Genomic DNA, 26,450 nt, shown 5'->3' with positions numbered 1-26,450 from the left:
ACTGTCCCCATTCCCATGGCCCCACAAGCAGCATCAGGGCAGTCCCTGCTGTCCCTGCCCTGGTGCTGTTGGGGCCTTTCCCCAGCCCCAGCAGCTGTCTCTGCTCCACACCAGGGCTGTTTGCAGGGGGGTTTCCTGACTGCAATCCCAGTGGATCCCAGTGGGACAGAGCTCTCCCAAGGGTAGGAGAGCAGGGAGGGCTCTGGGGCAGGCCCTGCCTTTCCCATCTCCTCCCTGCAGCCAGCTCTGACCCCCCTGGGACATCCCTCTGAGGTATCACAGCACAGCCATCACAGCCGTGTTTGGGGAAACGCTTTGGAAAACCCAAGTTCTGCACTGAGAAAAGCAAAACCCTCAGCAATGTCCAGCAACTGAGATGTTAATGGACATTTTGGTTTGTTCAATCCATAAACAGTTCTGTAATGTAACATTAATGGAAATGCCATATGATGATCTGTTAAAGGAAGGCAGCAATTCTTTTTCCAAAAGAACAATCCTTTTCAAAACAGGGAAACATTTCCTTCCCAAAAAGTAGTGGAACTCACTGAAAATTTTCAGTTTTCTCTGATTTTTTGGGGGGCCAGATCATTGACTCAAGGGAATCAACTGCTACAAGGGGTTCCTTGATCCAGAGTCATCAGCATGTTTTGGGTAAATAAATAGGCCATGATTTGAAGAGATGGTCTTCCTCATTTTCCTCCTCCTCCTCAGGTTTAATTCAGGCTGACTGAGTCTCTCTACCTCTGTTTTTCCTCTATAAATATGGATTATGGAGCAAAGTGTGGAGATGTATAGGGGCAGCCTTGTGTGGTAGGATGAGATTCAACCCTGAGTGTGACTTGGCCATAATAAGAAGGGTTAAATATGAAAATTAACCCTGCTATTGAAACACTGTGTGCACTCAGCTACTGTAAGTTTCCAACTCTTTCTCTCCTCTCAAAAAGAAAAAAAAAGGAAAAAAAGAAAACTCTAAATGCAGGAAGCTATTTTTATTTCACAAAAATCTCAGCAACGTGAAAGAACCACACCAGCCCTCCTGGCTTCCAGGCCCAGGCTCGAAAGCTGAATGTGTTTAAAGCAAAATGGAAAAGGCAGAGCCAGGGAACCCCTCCAGACTTTTGCAGGTTCCTGCAAAAACAGGATCATTCCCAGGACCTGACACCCAGTGGCTCAAAGAGATCTTACAGAGCTGCAGCCAGCCAGTGACAGGAATGGTCTTATCTGTCATTTAAACCATTCGGATTTTACACCAAAACTTGCCATGGGATGGAAATTCAATTAAAAGACTTGGACTGGGGTTCTCTCCTGGTGTAAATCAGCAAATGGCTCCAGTGAAGTGGGGCAAATTTATCCCAGAAACGATCAGGTCCCTGAGTCTGGTTTAGACTTAAAAGGCCCCATGGAACAAGAGCCCTATGACAAATGTGTGTTCAATACAAAATGGAATTAAAGAGCAGAAAATAAATCATAGATGCTTTCAAGAACTGTCATTCTGCAGCTGTCTGGTTTATGTCCAGAAATTCCCCAGCATGAATGCTCAGTCTATTAGGAGGAAGGTAAAGGATATTAATAATGCTTTGCACTTTCACAGCACCTTTCAAGCGAGGATCTCACAGCTTTGCAAACATTCGCACTCACAGCGCGCCTGGCAAGAAGGTTAAATATCATTTTATTTATTCCCAGGCATAAATGCACTTTCTGCAGGCTTTAGCTGCCTTTTCCAGATGCCAGGAGCCAGGCTGTGGGGGGCAGGCTGCAGCCCTGCTCTCTGGGCCCTTTTAGCCCTGCTCTCCACTCTCTCACCCCAAATCTGCCCCGGCTGCTCCCTGGCACTCTGTGCTCAGCTCTGCAGACAGCCCCTGTCTCCCCTGGAGCTGGGTCCCTCCCAGCACCTCTGGGGCATATTTAGTCTGAACAGACTGATAGATATAGCTGGGGGCAGATGGACAGACACACAGACTCCCTTCCCAGGAAACCAGCCTGAAAACCCCCAGGTGGATTCCCACAGCACCATCCCAAATCCTTGTCAGCCTGAGTGCAGCCCAGAGAGCAAGGCTTCAGGGAGGCTGTGTTTGAGATATGATGTATTAGGGAGCAACCCCTTGCTGATAAACTTCAAAAAATCCCCCAAAAAACCCCCAGCCCTGGTGTTTTATAAATCTGAGAGTTTGGGACAGAGGGGAGGGGAGGGGGGGTTCAGTGAACAATGGGCTCACAGTGCCTGAGCTTCCTGAGCTGCTGGGAAGTGCTGACAGCCCCTTCATCCTGCTCCTCTGAGGAGCTGTCTCAGTCAGCCTGAGTCAGGCAGCACTCTGTGCCACCAGCCTGATGAGGCTTTCCAGGAGAACAGCGAGCCTGGGGCCTGCAACAGCCACATTCCTTAGGCCTTTCTTTTTCCAGGATGGACACAGTGGGGCTGGGCCATTTATGGCACTATAGGGGAATCTTATTTGAAATGCCACCCTTGCTGGCACTACAGGCAAGCCTGGGAAGGGATGGAGAGCCCAGGAATCCCTGGAGCTGGCACTCCAAGGAAATTCAGCAGCTGGAGGGTGGGAAGGGGCTTCTCCTAAGCCATGGAGACAGAGCCAGGAAGGGAGACAGGGGCAAGGCAGACCCAGGTGTCCTGGGGGATCCAGACTTGTGATGTGGCCAAGTGGTCACTTGGGGTCTATTTTGTGGCAACCACTAAATAGGGAGAGAGGAAAAGGAGGCTCAGGTACCTGGAGATTCAGATTTGCAGCCTTCTCTTTCCCCTTCTCCTGATCTGCTTCACTGAAACCCCTAAGTCCAAATCCCGAAGTCCTGCCTGGAAACACCCATGCTGCAGTCCAGGTGCGTCAGGCCACCCCAGAACAGTTCCTCCTGCATGCCAGGTTTGGGCCATGGACTCTCCATGCACAACACAGGCTGGGTTTTACAAGGTCCTCCTGCTTCAGGAGGAAGAAAGGTCCCTGGCCTGGTGGCTGGAATTTAAATTATCTTTCCTAAATGGGGAAAGCAGAGCCAGGTGTCCTGGGGGTGCAGACCTGTCATTAACCCAAGCGGTCCCTTAGGGTCCATTTTGTGGCAGCCCCTTTATGGTGAGAGGGAGAGGAGGGCACAGAGCCCCAGGGCCTCTCCTGCCAGCTGAGGCTGGGACTGGTGGCACCCCCAGTGCCTTGGAAAGGTGCCAGCATGGGAACAAACCCAGCCCCTCTCCTGCTGCCAGCCCAGCCCATGCCAGGCCTGCCCAGGCGTGTGCCCAGCCCTCAGCTGCCCCTGAGCCTCCTGGGGACCGCAGTGAGGAGCTCTGGGTGGAGAGCACAAACCCAGGCTGCAGCTCCTGCAGGGCCCAAAGCCACCCCCAGCTGCTCCTCCAAACACCCAGGGCACTGCTGCACATGGTGGCAGAAACATCGAACTGTGGGGCCAGACAGGCCCTCCCTGGCTCCTGGGACACATTCTGAGTGCTCCACGCACCCACAGGACATTTCTGAGTGCCCCCCACACACAGAGGACATTTCTGACTGCCCCAGGACATTTCTGACTGCCCCACACACAGAGAGGATATTTGACTGCCTGACATGCACCCCCAGGACATTTCTGAGTGTCCCACAGACCCAGGACATTTCTGACTGCCCCTCACACATCCCCAGGACATTTCTGAATGCCCCACAGACCCAGGACATTTCTGACTGCCCCAGGACATTTCTGAGTGCCTCTCACGCAGTGCAAACCTCCCAGGTCAGCAGAGCACCTCCATCTCCCCTCAGCACAAAGCTGGGCAGGCTCTGGGCTCTCACCCTCTCTGGGTGTGGGCAGGGATGGCGGCACAGGGACTGGAGCAGGGCAGGTCTGAGGACTCCTGTGGCCTTTTTCAGAGGCTCTGCCATCACATTTACCCAGCCGCAGGGACATGTGTGTCACACTGAGCCTCAAAACCTCACAGCATCACTTGTCCTGCAAGGAACTGCTGTCAACTTAATATCTCTGCTAATTGAAACAATTAATTAACATGTGCCACATGTCTTTGTCACTCCTGTTCCCATGGTTTCATGAGACTTCCCAAGCAAGCTCTTTCTTTTCCCCTTCAAGACACAATGTGCTGTTCCTTGAGCTGAGGAACCACCACTCCCAGGTCAGCGGAGGAAATCAGTAATTCTAAATCTCTTCACTAAGAGGAAGCAACTCATTGAGTGCAGAATTATTTCAAAATTACTTCTATTTTACATGATCAGGCAATTTGATTATTTCACAATTGAAAACTACTGAAATTGAAAAATATTACCAAGCCATCTTTAGCATCCATCTGGGTGCACTGTTGGATGATCTCAGAGGCCTTTCAGCCTGAATGATTATGGGATTCTCTGATCTCTGCATTGCTCTTAACCTGTTTCACAGATCCCAAATCCAGGAACAACACTGGGTTTTGACCTGAAGTCAACTCAACCAAGTGAAAGGGACTGATTGCTGAATGTAGGTGAGAAATCTGCTGCAGGGATGGATGTGAAGGGCAGATTTAGCTTGGGGAGTGCCTGAAAGTAGCTGAGAGCCTGGTTATGAATTGCTGCCTTTACAGAAATACAGATCAGAGGGATCAAACCTTTCTGATTGAACTGCTCTAAATCAGTGATGGACTAAAGCCCTGTGGCTCAAGGCCACTCATTTCCAGAGGCAGACAGGATCTGGATGGTGCAGGAATAGAGCTGGGACTCAGGATTGCTGCCCTCTAAAGCCAGGCTGGATAGGGCTTGGAGCAATCTGGGACACTGGAAGGGGTGGGATGGTGGAAGGGCTGGCACTGGATGTGCTTTAAGGCCCTTCCCAGCCAGCCCATCGTGGGACGGGGATTTGCAGAGGGGATTCCCTGAGGCAGGGTGTGCTCAGGACAGGTGGCTCTGTTTGAGCCCTGTCCCGGTCCCTGAGCAGGGCTGCAGGGAAGGAGCCCCCACAGGGCAGAGCCCAGCTCTGCTCCCCTCTCAGCCCCAGGGTCTGTCCCTGCTGCCCCAGGCAGAGCTGAGAGCCCCCACAGGTGCTGGGGCTGCAGAACATCCCCGGCCACAGCGCTGGCACTTCCTGAGCCACGTCTGCCTCAGCCCTGCTGGCCTCACAGACACACAGCATGGAGAAAAGGAGGAAGTAATGGGAAGATTTTTTTTTCCTTGTTGTTGCTTTTTTAATATCAGCAGCAGAAATCCCAATGCACAGTGCACAGAGGCTGAAGAATGTGTCCTGAGAAGCCTTCCCAGAGCCAGCCTGGAAAAGCAGATGCTCTCCAGGCAGCAGAGATGCTCCTGAGCCAGGCAGGGCTGCAGGCACAGCCAAGGCACAGCTGCACATCCCCTGCACACCTACAGAACCACCCAAACACAGCCAGGAATGTGCCCACAGCACTGTGGGGATGTTACCCCCAGCACAGGGTGTAAAACCAAACCACTGACAGGCTGCAGGTTGCTCTTGTTGAAAAACACACAAATACAGAAGTAAAAAACCCCAACCCTCACATCCATGGAGAAAAAGGCCACGCACACATGAGAGAAAAGGGAAGACACACATGCACAGTCGTGGCAGTTTTACAGCTTTTAAGTCATCATCAGGAAACAAATTAACTCTTGTTTTAGGAAACAGCCCAAGCACTTCCAAGGCTTTGGGAGGGAGAGCCTGGCACCGCAGCAAACGTGTGACCCCCCCCAGCACAAAATCACTCCTTGCACTGCACTCCAGGCAAAATAATAATGGCTCTTTTGCTGGGGGAAAGGAAGGATAATGGTTACTTAGAAAGTGCTCCAGACAAGCTGTCAGGTTGAATTCAGAGAACTGGAGTCTACTCTGGGACAGCGCTGGCTCGGGGTGATCCCTTGTGAGTTGGGTTTCCTGCCTGCTACAGCTTAAAGACAACGATTCTTTGTTTCCAGTTTTTCTGGTGAAAAAACACACGCCTGCCTCCGAAGAGGGTCAGGGAGAAAGCAGACAAAACACTAACTCTGGAATTTCAAAGGAAAACAATTTAAAAAAAGAGAAAGTATAAAAAGCAAAATCCAAGCGCGCTGGCTACTGTCTCCCCTGAACTCATAAATCCCTGCCTGGCCACACAGCCAAAATGAAAGGAGAGCTAAAAAAGCCTCCCCTTTTTCTGCTGCCGAGCTAAAAATGGGATATTTCATCACCAGGCACACAAATATCATAGAGAAATGTTTTAGCAAGTACAGACAATTAGGAGAGCACAAAGCTGCCGCTGCTTTTCCTCTGCCACAGCTGAACTGGGGAGTTTAAAACCTTTGCTGTGGAAAGGAACTGCACTGACACACTCAGAGGAGAGTTTATTGGACGTGGTCAATATTTTTCACTACAACCTTTTAGATCTGAAAAATGGCCTTTTCAGGAGAAGGGGTTTATGCAGGAATTTGAGAGGTGTTCCTGTGGGAACTGTGCTTATGCAACCTCATTCCCTGCAGTCTCTGCCCCCCTCTCCCCAGTCCCCCCAAATCTGAACCTGTTACCCCAAATTGTCACTCAGTTTGACAAGTGGGAGGGAAGAGTTTTGAGGAGTTCCTGCCAGTTTAAAAGGAACAGAGGCTGCAGCCCTGATGGGGAGAAAAGCAGCTGCACAGACCCATATTTTGTGAGGTACCAGGGAATTGGAATGAGAGAGATTTTAATTGATGCTCCAACACCAGGAAACTCTTTCTTAGGGCCTCACAATGAACATTGGTACAAAGCCCTAGGAAATCACACTAGATTTCAGAGTCCACTAATTTATTTATCCTCTTAAATTTGCCAACAGCCCCATCAAACACACAAACACACACCTTGTACCCAAACATCCTCATTGTTCACTCAACAGCTTCTATGATCATAAATATGGGATAGCCACAGAACAAACCCTTAAAATTCCCCCCCTCCATCCCTGTTCATGTATTCACACAGAGATTTCTTTCCTCTTTGAAAGGTACCACATCCCTTTTCCCTGTGCTCTGCTGGAGTTTCAGTTGGATTGCTGAGACTTTGGGTTTGGCTTGTCCCTGTTCTCAGCCAAATCTGGAAGGCTGAAGAAGGATCAAATCCCTCTCTGCAACTCCCTGCCAGGAGCCAGGGGGGGTTGGGGATTCTCCCAGGAACAGCTACAGGACAGGAAGAAATGTTCTCAGGCTGTGCCAGGGGAGGCTCAGGCTGGAATTTCCTCATGGAAAGGGTTGTTAAACTGGGAGGGGCTGCCCAGCAAGGTTTGGAGTCCCCATCCCTGGAGGTGCCCAAGGAACACCTGGAGGTGGCACTCAGTGCCCTGGGCTGGGGACAAGGTGGGGATTGTTCACAGGTTGGATTTGATGGTCTGGGAGGGCTTTTCCAATTTAAATGATGCTGGGATTCTGGGATTCTGTTACCTTGGGCTGTGCAGAGCACAGACCTGTGTGAATGCACCTTTTGCACCAAGATCCTGAACGACCTGGAGACAAAGAGCCCCAGGAACCTCTGTGGTGAATTGTCACCTGTGATGCTGAGCCTCCCCTCAGCCCCTCTGCCACCTCCCTGCACCAACATCACTTCCCTGGGACCAGCAGTGCTGGAGCTGGGGGTGCTCAGCCTGGACAAAAGGAGACTCAGGGCTGCCCCCATCACTCTCACAGCTCCTGAAAGGTGCCTGTGCTCAGCTGGGGCTGGGCTCTGTCTGCAGTAACTCACACAACCAGAGCACACAGCCTCAAGCTGCACCAAGGGAAATACAGGTTGGATATCAGGAAAAGTTTTTTACAGAAAGAGTGATAAAGTTCTGGAATGGCTGCCCAGGGAGGTGGTGGAGTCCCCATCCCTGGGTGTGTTTAACAAAGCCTGGATGTGGCACTGGGTGCCAGGGTTGAGTTGGGGTGTTAGGGCTGGGTTGGACTCGATGATCTTGAAGGTCTCTTCCAACCTGGGGATTCTGTGATTCTGTGAATTCTGTGAATTAGAAAGTGCCACACATCCTAGCCCAGGCATTCCCACAGGCTGCATGGCCACAGGGAACTTCACACATCCACACACCAGGGCTCTGCCTCGCTGGGAGCCCCCAGCTCTGCCCTGGCCTCAGCTCCTGCACAGCATTCTGCTCCACTCTTAAACACAGGAATTACACAGGCCCCGACACACTAAAAACTTTAAAACTGTGCTGGAGCAAGGCCAGAGAGCTCAGAGCCCTTTGGGGACGTGGCCCTTTGGCCTCCCAATGTTGTTGTATGTGAATATTCTTTCCATTTCCCTGTGGAAAGCTGCTCAAATGACACTGTTCTGCAGGAGAGCAGTTTAAGGTCTCCCCGGGCTGGGGCAGAGCTGTGGGCTCAGATTCCTGTCCCTGTCTCCAGTACCCACAGCAGATCACTCATTTCTCCAAACAGCCCCAGAAAATGACCCAGACCATGTCTGCAGTGGGAGGGGGACACAGCTCTTTCCATTCAGCCATGAGAGCAGCCTCATTTCATTTCCCAGAAAATTGCTCTCCAGCCAAAAACCACTGGTGATTTTCATTAGAGCCATTTACTCCTCTGAGGCAGCTGAAGACAATTTGTCCCAGTGACGCTCAGTCCCATCCTCTGGAGTGTTTATGAGGCTGGGAAGGGAGCAGTGAGGCAGCAGGAGCCTTGGAACAGGACAAGGATTTACCTGTCTGCTGTGAGAACACTCAGCTGCCCTGGGCCCCACTGTGGGACTTCGGGATCTGCTGTAAAGATCCCCAAAACTCCTGCTGCAGAGTGCTGCCCCAAAGCAGAGCTGCAGCTCCTGTTTGCAGAGCTGGCACTGCAGGGAGTGAGGGGGCAGCAGCAGAAGGGAAAAAGGGAGTCAGGTCTGCAGCTGCAGCCAGGGCACCAAAGGCAGCCCAGGGACAGCACTGGGCCAGGCTCCCTGAGCTCCTAGGACATGGTCCTGGGGGAGGGAGCAGAGCCTGGGCTGCATCTGGAACATCTGCAGATGTCTGTGCTGCAGCTGCACTTTTTTTTTTTTTTTTTTTTTGACCTGTGGGTTCTTTTTTCCAGCCGTGGATGGAACATGTTGTGTAAAGCACAGTGTCAATGGATGCAAAGGGCTCCTGTCTCTCCCTGCAATCTGCACAAGCAGCTTATTTGCACTAGTTATGTAGAAAAGCTACAGGAGGAGTGAAGAAAATGGTATTTTTTCCTATCTTTGGCATGGTTGGTACTATTCCATCACCTGCTTTTGAATCCTCAAGGGAAGGTGGTTGGAAAAACTCATCTGTTTTTATTCACAGACACAGAGGGGAGAAATATTTACAGGATTGGTAGATTCCAGATGCACTGGAATGAAGAAAACTGTTTAATCTTTTGAGAAGTTAAAAGAATAATTTCAAAAAATAATAATTTTTCACATGAAATTCCTTTTCCAAAAGAATATCATCTTTTGGAGTGAGAATATCATCTTGAAGTGAGCCCATTAGAAAGGAAACAAGGAAAATCCTGTTTCCCAAAAAAAAAAAAAAAAGCCTGAGGAATTCCAAGTCCAGTTTTATGAGCATCATGAGTCTCTGCTGTGCTATTGGATGAGCCACTTCACTCTGCTCTCCCAGTCCCTTATCTGCCAGCCTGTCCTGCTCTCCTGTCCCTTTTCCTTATCTCAGTAACCTCAGCCAGTGCAGGGGCTTGGAGTGGGGCAGTTTGTGCTGCACCAACACCCAGTGTGGAAGGAATGACAGAATTTATGCCCTATAGGGAGAAATGGGGGAGGAATAGATGGGATTTCAACATTTCTACGTAGTTCTTAATTTTTATTTGCCTCTCTCCAGGGCGTGCTTGGTCCTTTATTGACACATGATGAAAGTTCCATGTGAAGCTGAGGGCTCCACGCTGACAGCAGTGAGCCCAGAGCTCTGTCAGCTGCACTACAGAGACACCCTGGAGGCCACTAAAAATGCAGGGGGAGGGACACTTTCCCCTCAAGTTTCTTTCAGTCTGAGTGACTCAAAGCCCAAGTCTCAAAGTGTTTAAAAATTCAGAGGAGTGCAGTTGAACACAGAGATTTTTCTCTTGAAGAAGGAAAAAAAAAAAAACAACAGACTTTTCTTGGCTTTATTTTTAGCAACTGCCTGGCCTGAGACAGAATGAGCAGAGGTTTGGGTGTAAGGGAAAATTGTGAAGGAGCACATGTCCCTACTTCATTCCCATTATATCCCTACTACACAGTGCAAGCCCAGCTCGGATGAACTTTAAATAGATTATTGTTAATGTCAAAGCAGCAGTCAGAGCACACCTGAGTGGCTCTGTCCCTGTTTTGCCCCTTTTTTCCCAGCTGGTGCTGCCTCAGAGGACAGAACAGTGCCAGGAGCTGCAGTGGATTTACCTGCTGGACAGAAGGAGCTGCTGGAGGAGCAGCCCTGACCTCGTGCCCAGCTCTGAGGCAGATGTTGGGGGTGAAATGCGGGGGAAAGGAGGGCTCTGAGAGCACAGAAAGGAGGCAGCCAGAGCCTCCCTGCAGGAGCTGTTAAACGTGGCTCTGTTTGCTGCAGCCCCTCAGTGCAGGGAGGTTTTGTCTCTCCTTCTGCCCTTCCCACTGTTCTTTTAATCCAAAATTGTGGCTCATCCATGCAGCCACGTTCTCCTGAAGAGCAGAGAGCCATTTGTGACAGTCAGGGAGCTGGCACAGGGACAGGCTGGCAGAAACTTCTCCAAGGAGGAGCTGAACAGAGCCCAGGGAACAAACCCAATGTTCCTGCAGCAGCACAACAGGAAAGGAAAACCCCATTACAGGCTCCTGTCCCTACCCAGGAGTTACAGAGCACAGAATGGATTCTTGCTCTTTATCACCCTACTTGGGGGTGATAAATTCACCCAAATATTCACTGTATCAATTCAACTTCTCTGTGGAGGTAAGGGATGTGTTTCATCCTGTCCCTGCCCATGGCCATGGACTGAACCAGGTGATCCTTAAGGTCCCTTCCAACCATTCTGGAATTCTGTGATCACACCAATATTCACAACTTTTTCCTGTCTGAGAGTCCAGTTTGTCAATAAAAATAAGAACAAGGAGCAGGGCTGGAGCTGCAGAGAAAAACCTAAAACACCTGACTGAAGGACCCACAAACATCTCCAAGGCCTGAAGGAGCCTCAAGAGGGTTATTAACTTTTAAACTCCAGTGTTTGTAAGCTTAGCTACATGGTCAGAATTTCTACTAGATAAAAAAGAAAACTTGAAACAAAAAAGAAAATCAAACTAGTCCAAAATGAAAGTGTCAAAGAGATAAATTTTGTCTTCCTTGCTGGTTGAAATGAGCTACAGATCCATGGATGGGTTTGGAATACCTGAGTGCCCTTTACAGTAGTGAAATTCATTGTGAGAAGATTTGATCCTTTTGACTGTGAGCTCAGAGGAACTCAGAGGAAAACAGAGTCTCAGGCCTTGCTGTCTGTGTGAGATTCCAGACTGTTCACATCAGGAACAGAAAATGTGCCAGCAGTTGACCAGCTCAGCAAAACACCCGTGTGACAGTGACACCTTTGGTGCCACAGTGCTGGCTGCACAAGCAGAGATGGCATTTCCAGCCTGGGTGGGGCTGCACAGTGAGAATTATTCCTTTTTTACTGTGCTGTGAATGCAGAGTGAGGCAGAACATTTTTTGCCAAGGATATTATTAACAAGGTCTGGTTTTAACCCAATCAAACCCAGGACATTTATAAGCAAGACACTGACCTTCTTTGGTGGCAAGACGTGAGGAGTCTGTGTGGGATGGAGTGTTGTAGACCAGCAGTGAGCTACCTGCAAGGCAAAGAAAGGGAGTTAGAGCAGTCTGGGCACAGGGAGCCATCAGGGCAAGTAGGAAATGTTGTTAATGGCATGAAAAAAAGCTAATTTTGCTGTTAATTAGGCACACACTTTCTGTGAAACTCATCTAAAAGCTTGGAACCTGCAGGGCACATGTGCTGCTGCTTCCTCATTTGCAAAAAATAAAGATAGTTGTCTCCTTCACCAGTGCCTTGATGTCCCCCATTGAAAACTGATCTGAAGGGGTGAGGTTGTACAGGTACAGGATCTATCCCAGCACAGCCTCCAGAAGTGCCTGTGGCACAGTTTGTGTGACAGGATAAGGAAGAAGGTTTTCTCTCTCTGGCTGTGATAGAGAAATTTTCTGTTTGAGGAACAGGCAGGAGAAAAGACACAAATTGCACTGTCAGGACCTTTTTGGCCATTTTTAGAGTGTCACATGCTTGGTTTGGGGCCAGCAGCTGCACAGCTCTCACTGGGATTCCAGCATCTCCCTGCTCTGGGGAATCTGGGAGCAGCTCCCTTGCTTCAGAGAGGCCTTTCCAGCCCCACATGACACACAAGTGCAGCACAGAAAGATCCTGTTGGAAGGGTCTCTGTTCTGCACAATCTGTGGGGGAAATGTTCCTTTCTAAGCATTTCCCTCTGGTTCTCCTGTAAACTCTCCTGGAAATGGAGGAGGAGATCCTGGGAGCCCAGGGAAGCCAGCATGAAATGCCCATTTCATGGCTGTCTGCTTAAGCGTGCTCACACCACCCCTGGGCTCACCCTCCTGCAGCCCTTGGAGCAGTGACAGCCCTGACAGGGCACAGGCTCCTGTTTGTGCTGAGGCTGTGGCTGGAGCAGCACCAGTGCTGCCCTGAGTGCTTTTACACTCTGCAGATCCCCCCATGAAGGGGATCCTGCCCCTGAGCATCCCCTCAGCAGGGCAGGAACCCTCTCAGCAGCTGAGCAGGATTTGGGGCTGAGCCCTGCGCAGGGTCCCAAATGACCCAGCTGCCCCTCAGTGCTCTCAGAGTGTCTGTCACAGACATCTTTTGTGAAAAATCCTTTCTTGGGATTTTTCTGTCTTCTGAGAAGCTGTGGCCTCAGCAACAAAGTGTAAACAATGGTTATCTGCTGCTGTGGAATGCAACAGGTGGATCTGTGATTGGTCTCATGTGGATGTTTGGATTTACTGACCACTCACGGCAGAGCTGCTCTTGCTCTCTGCAGAGACACAGACCTTTGTTATTCATTCCTTTTCTATTCTTAGCTTAGCTAGCTTCTGAGAACTTCTATTCTTTTTTGTATAGTTATAATATAGTATATATATCATAAAATAATAAATCAAGCCTTCTGAACGTGGAATCATCATTCTCGCCTCTCTCTCCATCCTGAAACCCCTTGTAACCACCGTCACAAGTGTCTCTCCTGTGAGAGCTGAGGTTTGGGCAGGTCCCTGGCAGATCTGAGAGCCTTTGCAGGTGCTGGGTGCTGCTGGCCCTGTGCTGCAGTGCATTTCTGTCCTCCCCAAGGCAAAGCCAGAGGCTGCACAAGCCAGCAGGACACGCAGGCAGGAGGGGCTGGGAAGGAAACAAAGCTGCTCGCAGGGAGGGGAGGAGGGATGGTACCGCATGCTGCAAGTCAGGGGATGCTGCCAGAGAGCAGGATGGATGGTGAACGAGGAGGTAAAGAGTTCAGAGGGATCCCAAGGGCACCCTGGCTCTGAAAGCTGCCAATGGCCAAAGGGATTGGCTGGAATATTTAGAGAGATTGGCTGCTGGAGGAATTGAAAGAACTCTGTCCACGTAACTCATGTTTTCATCGGATGGTTTCTGGCTTTGGCATTTCTTTCTTGAATATCTTGTGGGGAAACTCCTGTCCACCACTCTCTCCTTTTCAGGTTATTTAAAGCAGTCCTGAGTGCAACGCCCAGCCCAGCTTCCCCCTGCCAGACAGGGAAGTGCTGGGGAATTCAGAAACGTGGTTTTCTATGACTAAATGGGCTGCAAATGAGCGGCTGGGGCGGTGGGGGTGGGGTGATGAATAGCACTGAGCGAGCAGGATCAACCTACAGCTACTTTAGGGTAAAAAATGCAGCCCAAGCCACTGGAAAGGAGCGGCGCCTCCCCCGGTTTAATTGCTCAAAGTTCTCACCTTTGCCCGGCAGTCTGAGGTTTCTGGTGGGAACACCACAGAGAGGGAAATGTGTTTCCTATTAAGGGTTTCAATGGAGGAGGGAAAGGGAGAAAGGCAGAGACCCAGATCAGGACAGAGGGAAGCAGACAGACAGACAGACAGACACAAGCCAGGCTGCTCCTCCCTCGCTCCTTCGGGGGCAGAGCTTTGGGTGATGAATTTTCATTTTTGTTCCATTCCCCTCGCTGGGTGAGCGACACCAAGGATGGATCAGCTCTCTGCTATGGTTAATGCAGTGATGGCTGTTCTCCCATAATTAATGTTTAAACTCATTATTTTATGGCACCCCCCACCCTTCCCTTTCTTTGATTTCCCTTGCGTTCATTACAAAAAGATGGAGAAGGACAGGAAAGCAGGTGAGTTTTTCCCCATAAACCCTTCCCTCTCACAAGGCAGCTCGTCCTTCAGAGGGGCAGGAATATCTTGGTTCCACAGTCTCAGGTTTATTAATTTGAAAGTCTTTTTTACCCTCACCTTCCCCAGGCCCTGCACGGCTCCTGCTGGAATCCAAGTCCTGCTGCACTTGGCAGGATGGTTTTGTTGGGCATTAACACATGGCTCAAAACCACTGAACAGTTTTCTACTTCTCACCACAGCCTCATTCTTTCCCCTTCAGGCTCTTCCCCTTTGTGCCAGCACCAGGGAGGGAAAGGATGGAGGTGGCAGCTCAGCTTCTTTTGATCTTCATCCCAAAAACAGCATGGATGCATCCAAAACTCCCTTCCCCTGCCCAACAGCTGCCTGGAGAGGATTCACCAGGCAGAATGTGCTGCAGCAAGATCAGTCTGGAGCCCCAAAGTGTGTGGGGATGAGCAAAAGGAAGGCAAATCAAGGCATGGCTTGATGATTTTGGAGAGGGAACTAAAAGGAACATGCAAAGAAAGATGATTGTTTGAGGGGGTGGGCAGGGAGTTCCCTGAAAGAGACACTGGGGTGTTCTGGGAAGCTCCAAAGGATGGAGAGTGCTGCAGGACTGGGCTCTGCACTCTGAAGTCTGAGGATCACAGAGGCTCTGGAGTTCCTGCCAGCTTCCATGGCTTGTGGCAACGGGAAACAACTGCACCATTCTGAGCCAGGCCTAAGCCAGAGACTAAAGGTGCTGTGGGATGAGTTTGGGTTACTCCTGACTGCCTTGCACAGCTCACCTTGAACCTTCCACTGCTAAAACTGAGACTGAGCTTGTGTTGAGGTCATGCACATGTTGCTGGTTTATTTTTTCAGTCTGGACTCAGATGTGCCAAAATAATGTATTTCATAGGCAGCTTTAAGGAAGTTTTCATCCTGATTAGGAGTGTAAAATGCTGAGAACCTTCTGGGAAAGCTCATTTTCAGGGGGTCTTAAGGAAGTTTTCACCCTGATTAGGAGTGTAAAATGCTGAGAAACTCCTGGGAAAGCTCATTTTCAGGGGCTCTCCTTGTCGGGTGAGCAAACAGCTCAGAAAGTTCAGATCAGCTTTGTTTCTTGGAAAACAAACCCCAAAGTTGAGGATTCATAAATCATCACATATCTAGCTTAACATCCCAAGACCACAAACACCTTTAGAGAGCCTGGGCAGAGGCAATCCAGCCTGCAGAGCTGCACTGCCCCCAAATCCTCCTGTGCTGGTGGCCATCCTGAGCAGGGAATGTCTGTGGGACAAACACCCTTCCAAAAGGGGAAAACTTGTGAAAACGAAAGCCCAAATCCCCATGGCACTGAGCTCCAGGCTCAGCACTGAACATCCACTGGAAGCTGGTCTGGAAAAGCCATCAGCTTCTCTGGAAGGGGTTTCTGCATGAAGGAGACACCCAGCACTGCCCAGAGCAGCCTGTCCTCGGGCTGGGAACAGCTGCAGGGAAGCAGGAATGCTCTGCCCAGCTCCAGCAGGCAAGAGCTGCTCTGAGGAGCACATCTGGGATCAGCACACACACATCCATCCTCCTAAACTGGCATGGACTGGCACTGAATTCCCTGTGAAACAGGAGACAGCAGTCTGAGTCTGCCTGAGTCCTCGGGTTTTGCAGTGGCTTAAAAGCACAGAAATCACTGCAGGCACTGCCCTGGCAGGACAGGATGTTCTGGTGATCATTATTGCAGCAGGGCTGCAGTGCTGGGCACAGGCAGCACTGTGAGGCACAGCCCCTGCTCCACAGACACCATCCTGTGGTGGTGAGGAAAGCCATGGCTGACTGTCACAATTAAAAGGCAAATGTTAAGTATATGCTAAAAGAAGTTTTATAGATGTATGGTTATGTTTTACCCCCCTTGCATTGTTACCAGGAGGTGGTCTGGGTTTGGGACATTTGGGAGGGTTGGCTTGTTAATGTGGTAACAGCTGACCTCCAATGTATAAGAGAGGATCTCCTCAAGGTGTCAGGAAGTAATCTCCACCACTGGACAGTGAAGAAGGAGTTGATGGACAAGATTTTGGGAGGGGCTAAAGGGTTAAAAGGTGGACCATCCATTGTATGGATGAGCACATGGTGAAAAATCCTCTGCTCCTGGCATGGTAATATTTTCTCTATTCAGTCTTCTGTTGTATTGTTTTTATAAGGTTTTAACAAACCTTCTAAACTTTTGGAAGCAAGTATCATTCCTCACAATCCCAGTGGAGGGGCCCAGGGAGAAGGCAGGATGGCTGTGCCACCTTACAGACAGCAAAACCTCCTCACTTCAGGTATTTAAAGGCAAGGTGTGACCCAGGGACTGCTGTCCTGAATGTCAGTGTGCCCTGGGGAAGCTGCTCCTGAGCAAATGAGCAACAGCAGATGGTAAAAGTGGCCACTGAACCCAGGCTTTGGGGCTCATGCCGTGAGATCAACCATGCAATTCCCCTGATGCTGCCTTTGGTCAGCCCAAACAACAGACACAAACACTGGGGATGATCCTGGAGATGCCACCTGGAGCATTCCACTCTGCCAAGCTTTCCAAATCCAGCCTGCTCGTGTGCTTTGAACCCATCCAACTCCTTCTCTCTGACAATTCTCAAACCTTATCAATAACACAGCTCAAGTGTCTCACTTGGGTGTTTATCTTGTGGGAATTGAGAAGCGTTTCCGGTTCCAAAGTGCCTGATTTCCCCAGCCCCAGGCAGCAGGTTTGGCCTGCACAAAACTGCCTTCCCATTTCCCAGGAAACTGTCCAATTCCACAGGCAATCCTGGAAAGCTTCCTGTGGACTAGCAGCCCTTTTCTGATGAAACAGAATGAAATTTGCCCATGATTTTGGATGGGAAATTATTTTATTGTCCAGTCACAACTGTTCAAATCCAACAGTTTGGTTTTTTTTTTTTGTTGTGAATCATTTCCTTGGCTCAACTTCTCAAGAAAAATAAAGGTGGGGCTTCCAGAAGCACCCATCTGTGATCTAACTTCTGTGCCACTGGAATCTGTGAAACTCCCACTGATTTTGGGCAGGGAGAGATCAACTTTGAAGAAACATCCTAAATTCTGTATCTGCTTCACTGGCTAGAGGAGACATCTTCAGCTGCCTTTTCATCACAATTGGATTTTCTAGTGGAGAAAATACACTTTTGCCTTTCTCTCCCTGCCCTTCCACCTTGATTTAGGGCACCTTCTCCTGATTTTTGAGTGCTTAAATAATGATAGTCCTATAAAAGCTGTTTCACTGGGAAAAACAGCAGTGCATGTGGGGCTCAGCTCCAGTTCTCTGCCTCATCAGAGCACGATTACCCTCAGCACACTTTTGTGGGGAAAGGAAATGCTTTTAGCTACATTTACAGGTGAAGAGGAGACATTTGGAAGCTGTGGGTGTGATCATGATTGCACAGAAGTCTTGGAAAAGCTGAAATCTAAGACTCCCAGCATCAGGTGCATGTGCCATCCCTAAGGTGATCATTCCTGTTTGGGTGCTGGGATAACACCTTTCCAGATTGCTCACAGCTCCTGGGTTTGGGGCTTAATAGAGCAAAAAGGGGGATTGGATCCATCCCATGCTCAGTGTGGGGCAGAAAGGAGCAATAAAGAGCTTCCATAACCTTTTTCTCACAGCCCTGGGTCATTTGCACAACATCTGTGCCAGCACATTCACATATGGGGAATCACTCTTGGGTTTTGAACTCTCTCCAACAAACCTGGACCTGCAGGAGCACAGGAAAGCTCCAGCCTGGCCAGTTGTGGGTCCTGTTCATGGGGAGGGCACAGCCCTCTGACTGCAGAGCTATGGAATTGTTTGCCTGAGACAAATCAGTTAATGTCAGGCTTAATCTCCATGGCAAATTGTGTATTTTTATCACATAGCCACAGATGTTGTTATCTGTGAGACTTATCTAATCTCCTCCAGAGCCCTGCTCAGTTCTTCACCACCCTGATAGCACCAGTAGCTCCATCTGGGTTCATCTGAACTTTCCAAGCCCATTTTACTCCTTTTACTCCATGTTTCCCTGCTTGCTCTCTCTGCTTGCCTTTCTCTGCTCATTTCCCTGGGAGGGAGGAGGAGCCCTGGGAGTTCACCCAGGGCAGGGGCTGGGGTGGGCAGGGCAATACTCACTTTCCCTGAGGTAACTGAGGTGAGACAGCAGAACTTCTGTGTTGTAGGGGGAGGTGGTGCGCAGGAAGTCGTCCTTGTTCATTTTGCAGAGCTCCTTGCCGTCCATGTTCTGGAAGATGGTGGTGTCGATCTCCATCAAGCCGTACTCCTTGATTGCCCACTCCAGCCACTGGCGCACGTGCTCCTGGGTCCAGAGGGTGGGATCTGCCAGGGGAGAGCACAGGATGGGCACACGCACACCTCAGAGTCCCCACAGCCCTGCCACAGCACCAGACGCTGTGTCACAGGCAGAGATATTGAATTTACTGACCCCTTGGCCAGCATGAACAGGCACCGTGCTGGAGCAGGGCTCAGCATGGACAGCCTGGCCTGGTCACTGCTGCCCAAAGCTCCCTCCTCTGCTTGGAACAGCCCTGGTGACATTTGAGTTTTCTCTGCTTGGAACAGCCCTGGTGACATTTGAGTTTTCTCTGGAAAAAAGCTTCCCGAAGGACACTGAGCCCTTTGAGAGGGAGCTCCTGTCCCAGTGTGGCTCTGCAAGGCTGGGCAGGGACATCAGGGCTGTGCGAGTCCCACCAGGGGCATTAGGGAGCCCACAGCTGGCAGGAGAAACCCTGAGCATGGGGTGGTCATGGTCAGCAAAGGGACTCAGAAAATAAAATAAAAAGTTAAAATTAAAAAAAAAACAGCAAAAAAAAAATCAAATAATAAATAATAAATAATAAATAATAAATAATAAATAATAAATAATAAATAATAAATAATAAATAATAAATAATAAATAAATAATAAATAAATAATAAATAATAAAATGAACCCCCCAAAATAAAATACAATAAAATAAAATGAATATTAAATAATAAAATAAACCCCAAAATTAAATTAAATTAGATTAAATGAAAAATGAAAAATGAAATAAAACCAATATAAAATAAAATAATAAAATAAAAAAATAAAACCCAAAATAAAATAAAATAAACAAAAACTAAACTAAACTAAACTAAACTATAATATAATAAAATAAACCCTAAAATAAAATAAAATAAAATTAAAATTTTAAAAATAAAAAATGAAATAAAACCAAAAGAAACTAAAATAATAAAATACAATAAAATACAATAAAATACAATACAATAAAATAAAATAAAATAAAATAAAATAAAATAAAATAAAATAAAATAAAATAAAATAAAATAAAATAAAATAAAATGGTGTGGCTAGAGCAGAGCAGCTTGCCCTGGGTGTGAGTGGGAGTTGTTCACCCCGGGCAGGAGCAGTCCTGGCTCCTCTGTCCCTGTAAGCAGCCAGCTGTGCAAGGGCTGCTGCAGTTTGTCTGTCTGTCTGTCTGTCCCAGCAGAGCTCCAGCTGTGGGATGGTTATTGCTGCTGCTGACGTAGGAGCTGCTCCAGCCTGGCTGGAGCTCAGCCCCGTGGAGATGAGTGGTTCAAAACAGCAACGAGCCTTTGAATTCTGCAAAGGGCATTAGATCAGAGGGCCCAGCAAGAGCTGGTGCCACAGAGCTTGACAGCCTTTGCAGAGCATATCAGCATTCTCAGATGTTTCCTGTGCTGCTGCTCCCCACGGATCTGCTGTCCAAGCTGGAGCTGCACATTCATGTTGTGCTGCAGCTGCTCAGCATTGCAGAGGAGCTCCGACTCTGGAGATGTCTGATGTGTCATGAACAGCTGGCCCAGCTCTGAGACAGACCTCAGACACTCAGATCCCAGGGAGCTGAGAACATGGATCAGGAGCATGCCCAGGGCTCTGGGGGTGCTCTGGGCAGAACAAGAAATGCCTGTGCCTGGATTTAGGGGGTGTGAAGCAATGCCTCAGCCCAGGGATGGACACTGGGTGCCCAGACTGAGGGCAGCCCTGGGCACAAAAGGTCAGGAGGTGCCCACACCTGGCATTCCTGGGCACCTGAGCCCTGCAATAACAGCACCAAGCAGGGAGCTGAGACCAAGGAAACTGCAATGGAGCTGAGACCAAGGAAACTGCAATGTAACTGAGACCTTTCCCCACTGAATCCCCAGAAAACCTGGGCTGCTGGAAGCTGAATTCAGAACAAGGAATTTACAGCCCCACACCTTTGCAAGTCTGCTCTGAGAAGGACAGATGGATTTTCTTCAGGTTTTGGCAATAGTTAATTGAAATTCTGCTTTCTAAGCACTGGCTAAATGCTGCAAATTTTACAATGCAAGTATTCAAGGGAGGATTTTTTTTTTTTAATTGAAAGACTTATTTGTTTTGAGTTTTGAAAACAACCCAGCATCTAGAGGGCATAGTGAATTTGTGGCCTCCCTTTAAACACTGTAAAAGACATTGAATGGTGTCTGAAAATGCCTTCTTGAAACATGGCTTAGAGTTCGTTTTTACTACTATTGTAAGCCTAATGTGACATTATTCTTGCTTATCTTCGCCTTAATGCGCTATAAATCTCCATTCTGGATTAAATTAAAATATCCAAATGCCTTTCTTGGATGACTTGGCCTCCTCTCCTGCAGCCAGAGATCTGGGATGATGTTCATAATTGTCTTCCAAAATCTGGTAAATCTCTGCTCTTTCACAAGGATCTCAAGGGTTTGATTTGTGAATGGTCATAAGGGGGGGGGGAAGTCCTTTTCTTCACTTTCCTTCAAAGAGGAGATTCCAAATTTTCTCTTCTACTGGGGGCACTGAAAGTAATTTCCCGTCTTTTAACAATGCTAAACTTCAGCTCACCCTTGTTTTTTTTAAACACACAGGATAAATACTGCCCCTGGAACATCTTTAATTCCACAGGGACTGGTTGGTGCCAGCTGCACCTTTCCAGGCAGGGTGACACTGGACACGACTGTGCTGCTGTCCCCAAGCAGCTCAGCCAGTTCCTCAAACATCACTCTGAATGGGGTTTAGAGGTTTGCCATCAATCCTTCATTGGCTTCTCCTCACTGCATTCAGTTCAAGCCTTTCCTTTTCATCCTAAATGGCAAACAAATGCTTGGGAACTGTCATCTGCTCGTGGTCAAGCCACGCTCAGAGAAAGGAGCTGAATTCCACGAGTGCGTTTCCTCCTGCCAGCACTGTCTGCCTGCCCTCCTGCCCTGCTGAGAGCCTCAGAGCTGGGCCACTCCTGGGATGTCACTGGGCCAGCACTTGGCTCCTTTGCTGGAAACTTCCTGGCCCTGGCTGTTTATAAACTTCACAGGGAAACTGCTCCTCACTCCAGGTTCAGGCTTCCCTCACAGCAGCTCTCACTCCTGAGCATCCAAATGCACCCAGAGCCTCCTGCCAGCTCCAGGCAGCAGATGTGGATACCAAACACAAACAAAGCTGGACAGGAATGTTTCTGTGTGACAATTTTTGGAAGGATAACACAGTTACTGCTAAATAGAATTTTTCTGGGTTTCTACTGCTTACAAAAAAAATGGAAACAAAATAGCTCATTTTGAATCAATCAGTGTGACTTGAAAGTGCAGCTGGATCCTGAGAGCACCAGGGGAATTATAACTTGGGCCCACTTCATTCCTCTTTGATCATCCCCTGTGTGTCCCAGGAAGCAAATTCTCCTCTAACATGTGACAGGAGATGGATTTGGTTCAGCACACCAAAACAACACTTCATTCTGGGCAAAAAAATTTAAAAGAAGAAGAAGAAGAAGGAGAAGGAGAAGGAGAAGGAGAAGGAGATGGAGATGGAGATGGAGAAGGAGAAGAAGAAGAAGAAGAAGAAGAAGAAGAAGAAGAAGAAGAAGAAGAAGGAGGAGGAGGAGGAGGAGGAGGAGGAGGAGAAGGAGAGGAGGAGGAGGAAGGAAAAGGAAAAGGAAAAGGAAAAGGAAAAGGAAAAGGAAAAGGAAAAGGAAAAGGAAAAGGAAAAGGAAAAGGAAAAGGAAAAGGAAAAGGAAAAGGAAAAGGAAAAGGAAAAGGAAAAGGAAAAGGAAAAGGAGAAGGAGAAGGAGAAGGAGAAGGAAAAGGAGAAGGAAAGGAAAGGAAAGGAAAGGAAAGGAAAGGAAAGGAAAGGAAAGGAAAGGAAAGGAAGGAAAGGAAAGGAAAGGAAAGGAAAGGAAAGGAAAGGAAAGGAAAGGAAAGGAAAGGAAAGGAAAGGAAAGGAAAGGAAAGGAAAGGAAAGGAAAGGAAAGGAAAGGAAAGGAAAGGAAAGGAAAGGAAAGGAAGAAAAAGCACCAGTTATCTGCTGCTTATCCTGATTCAGATCATGCACTGGGACATGGGAATTTCCTCTAGCCAGAAACTCTGATATTTTCCTTATTTTTTGCGTGGCTTGTAAGAGAGAAAATTCCTCAGGGAGCGGATAAACAAACCAAACAAAAATCTCCTGCAGGCAGAGCAGGCACAGCTGCCCAGGCCGTGGCAGTACCTGCAGGGACGATGACCCTCCTCTCGTTGGTGGTCATGTTGGGGGGAGGCCCGTTCTTCTCATCCATGTAGGTGCTGTAGCTCATGGGGCTGGACTCGCTCCCTGCTCCCACCAGCTTGCCACACTTGCTCACGCTGCAGTCCACGGGGGACTCCCTGCAAGGCAAAGCAAAGCTGGGTCAGCATCAGAGCCCCTCCATCCCTGCACACAGGAGGGGCTGGCCCACGGGGGACACTCAGCTGTCCCTCTCCCTTATGGAGAGGCCATTCCTGACCTGTTACTGGGTGTCAGAAGGGGTCTGTGGGGCACGCAGGGGATCTCTGATAATGCAGCTGGAGTCTCCAACAGAATGACTCCAGACAAGGCCACGTGTGCAGCAGCTCTGAAATACCAACACTCCCAAACCAGGTAAGGAGCCAGTGCCCAGGACAGCAGTCTGTGGGTTACATCCAACTCCCTCAGCCCTGGATGCTCAGTGCACTCCAGCTGTCCTGCAGGCAGGGTGGCTGCTCCTGGGAACCCTGGGGCTGTTCCACCCTCTGTGGTGCTCAAACACCCCTGGGCTGTGCCACCCTCTGTTGGGCTAAAACAGCCCTGGGGCTGTGCCACCCTCTGTGGGGCTCAAACACCCCTGGGGCTGTGCCACCCTCTGTGGTGCTCAAACACCCCTGGGGCTGTCTCACCCTCTGTGGGGCTAAAACACCCCTGGGCTGTGCCACCCTCTGTGGGGCTAAAACACCCCTGGGCTGTGCCACCCTCTGGTGCTCAAACACCCCTGGGGCTGTGCCACCCTCTGTGGGGCTAAAACACCCCTGGGCTGTGCCACCCTCTGTGGGGCTAAAACACCCCTGGGCTGTGCCACCCTCTGTGGTGCTCAAACACCCCTCAGGCTGTGCCACCCTCTGTGGTGCTCAAACACCCCTGGGCTGTGCCACCCTCTGTGGGGCTAAAACACCCCTCGGGCTGTCTCACCCTCCGTGGGGGCTCAAACACCCCTGGGGCTGTGCCACCCTCTGTGGTGCTCAAACACTCCTGGGGCTGTGCCACCCTCTGTGGTGCTCAAACACCCCTGGGCTGTGCCACCCTCTGTGGGGCTCAAACACCCCTGGGCTGTGCCACCCTCTGTGGGGCTAAAACAGCCCTGGGGCTGCACTGGAGCCTGGCAGTGGCACACAGGTGCTTTGCTCATCTGGCCTGAGGTGTTTCTGCAGAGCTCACAGGACACAGGAACAGCCCTTTCATTAACAGAGAACTCAGAACACCCACCCAAAGGGACAGGGCTGTCCCCAGAGAACACCCAATGGCAGCACAGTCTGGTCTATCCAGGGCTGGATGGGATGGAGCTTGTCTGTTCCTGGAGCCTCCAGAGCTGCAGGAGCATTTGGATAACACTCAGGGACAGGGTGGGATTGCTGGGTGTCCTGTGCAGGGACAGGAGATGGACTCGGTGATCCTGTGGGTCCCTTCCAACACAGCCTGTTCAATTATTCTATTGTTCAATTATTCAATTGTTCTGTTATTCTATTATTCTCTGATTAATAGTGCCACAGTTCACTACCTGGTGAGGAAATCTGGGAATCTTGGATGCCCCAGGCATGAGTCAGGAACTTCAGGCCCCAGTACGGGTGTGAAAAGGGCTCTGGTGCCAGTTTAACCCCTGAGGTGCTGGAGTGATGAGGAGGGGACACCCAGCAGCTCAGGTGGCTCCATCCTAAGGCCTGGCCTGCTGCAGAGCCTTGGGAAGACTCTGGGAGAACTGACAGTCTCCAAAGCCTGAGAGGGAGCAGGGATTGTGCTTTTCTCCAGCTGCAGGAGCAGCTCCTGCCTTTCATCCCTTCAAAGCCCAGCCCCAAGCCTGCCAGGCACACACAGCACATCCCACCTTGAGGGGCTTCCAGGGAAGGGCACAATGTCCTCACCTTCCCAAGGGGGGAATTAGTGCACAACCTCTGCACAGAGCAAGCCCAGGCTTTAATCCCAGAGCCATTTCCAGGGCAGTTTAGGCCATGCTCTGATCCCAGAGCTGTCCTCCTCCTCTGGCAGAAGCCAGGAGCTTCTGGAGGGACCCATTCCCTGCAGGGTAAGCACGGTGACAGTGCACAAATCCCACCCTCTGAGCTCAGCTGGCACGAGTTCCAAGCAGGACACTAAACAAATTTGTCTCTTAACCTGAGCTGGGGGGAGGGAGCAGTGCCTGAAATTCAGTTATCATGGCTGGGAGATAAATGCTCCACCGAGATATTCCAAGGCAGACGGTAATTTTTTCCTCATGTCTGACGAAGGGAATGTTGCTGGAAAATGGAAATAAGATGTATAACTTACACATGTTCGAATTTAAGGGTTTACTAGTTCGCCTACTGTTTTTCCAGGCAGGGAACCAAAATCCGCCTTCAGAGAGGCAACTGCTGAAGGCTCCATGGCCCCGGGGCAGCCGGGGAGGCTGAGGAGCTGCGAGGACACGGGGACACAAGGACACAAGGACACAAGGACACAAGGACACAAGGCTTTCACAGGGTGAACCAGCAGGGCTGGGTCCCTGGGGCACGGCTCCTGCCAGGTGGGAAAGTGCCTGAGCTGGCAGGGACAGCCCCGGGGCAGCAGCGGGGAGCTGGGTGGGCACCGAGCCGAGTGCTTGGGCACAGAGCTGGGCGGGCACAGAGCTGAGACCTGCTGGGCACAGAGCTGGGTGGGCATAGAGCTGAGTGCTTGGGCACAGAGCTAGGTGGGCATAGAGCTGAGTGCTGCTGGGCACAGAGCTGAGTGGGCACAGAGCCGAGTGCTTGGGCACAGAGCTGAGTGCTGCTGGGCACAGAGCCGAGTGCTTGGGCACAGAGTGCTTGGGCACAGAGCTGGGTGGGCACAGAGCTGAGTGCTGCTGGGCACAGAGCTGAGTGGGCACAGAGCCGAGTGCTTGGGCACAGAGCTGAGTGCTGCTGGGCACAGAGCCGAGTGCTTGGGCACAGAGTGCTTGGGCACAGAGCTGGGTGGGCACAGAGCTGAGTGCTGCTGGGCACAGAGCTGAGTGCTTCGGCACAGAGCTGAGACCTGCTGGGCACAGAGCTGAGTGGGCACAGAGCTGAGTGCTTGGGCACAGAGCTGGGCGGGCACAGAGCTGGGTGGGCATAGAGCTGAGTGGTGCTGGGCACAGAGCTGAGACCTGCTGGGCACAGAGCTGAGTGTTTGGGCACAGAGCTGAGTGGGCACAGAGCCGAGTGCTGCTGGGCACAGAGCTGAGAGCTGCTGGGCACAGAGCCGAGAGCTGCTGGGCACAGACCCGAGTGCTTGGGCACAGAGCTAAATGGGCACAGAGCTGAGACCTGCTGGGCACAGAGCTGAGTGCTGCTGGGCATGGAGTTGAGTGGTGCTGGGCATGGCCTGGGCTGGGGAGGCCCAGGGAGGTATTTGAGATCCAGGTGTGACACTGCTCCAGGTGTGACACTGCTCCAGGTGTGACAGCGTGATCCAGGTGTGACAGAGTGATCCAGGTGTGACACTGCTCCAGGTGTGACAGAGTGATCCAGGTGTGACAGAGTGATCCAGGTGTGACAGGACAATCTGGGTGTGATGATCCAGGTGTGACAGTGTGATCCAGGTGTGACACTGCTCCAGGTGTGACAGAGTGATCCAAGTGTGACAGAGTGATCCAAGTGTGACAGGACAATCCGGGTGTGATGATCCAGGTGTGACAGAGTGATCCAGGTGT

General features: G+C 50.1%; 1 protein-coding gene across 2 annotated transcripts in view; it reads right to left on the bottom strand.

Moving 5' to 3' along the window:
• The window catches only part of FLI1 (Fli-1 proto-oncogene, ETS transcription factor), a 96,865-nt gene that overhangs the window by 8,760 nt on the left and 61,655 nt on the right, over positions 1-26,450 (bottom strand). For both annotated transcript variants that reach the window (XM_063178520.1, XM_063178521.1), the window contains 3 exons: positions 22,748-22,902; positions 18,395-18,598; positions 11,653-11,718 (listed from right to left, as the gene is read on the bottom strand). In XM_063178520.1, the coding sequence (XP_063034590.1) occupies positions 11,653-11,718; positions 18,395-18,598; positions 22,748-22,902 (425 nt within the window). The remainder of the gene's footprint in view (positions 1-11,652; positions 11,719-18,394; positions 18,599-22,747; positions 22,903-26,450) is intronic.

This window comes from Melospiza melodia, chromosome 29 (assembly GCF_035770615.1).
Source record: "Melospiza melodia melodia isolate bMelMel2 chromosome 29, bMelMel2.pri, whole genome shotgun sequence".
Lineage (NCBI taxonomy): Eukaryota > Metazoa > Chordata > Aves > Passeriformes > Passerellidae > Melospiza > Melospiza melodia.
The sequence above is the reverse complement of the archived record's forward strand: the minus strand, read 5'-3'. Positions and strand labels throughout refer to the sequence as shown.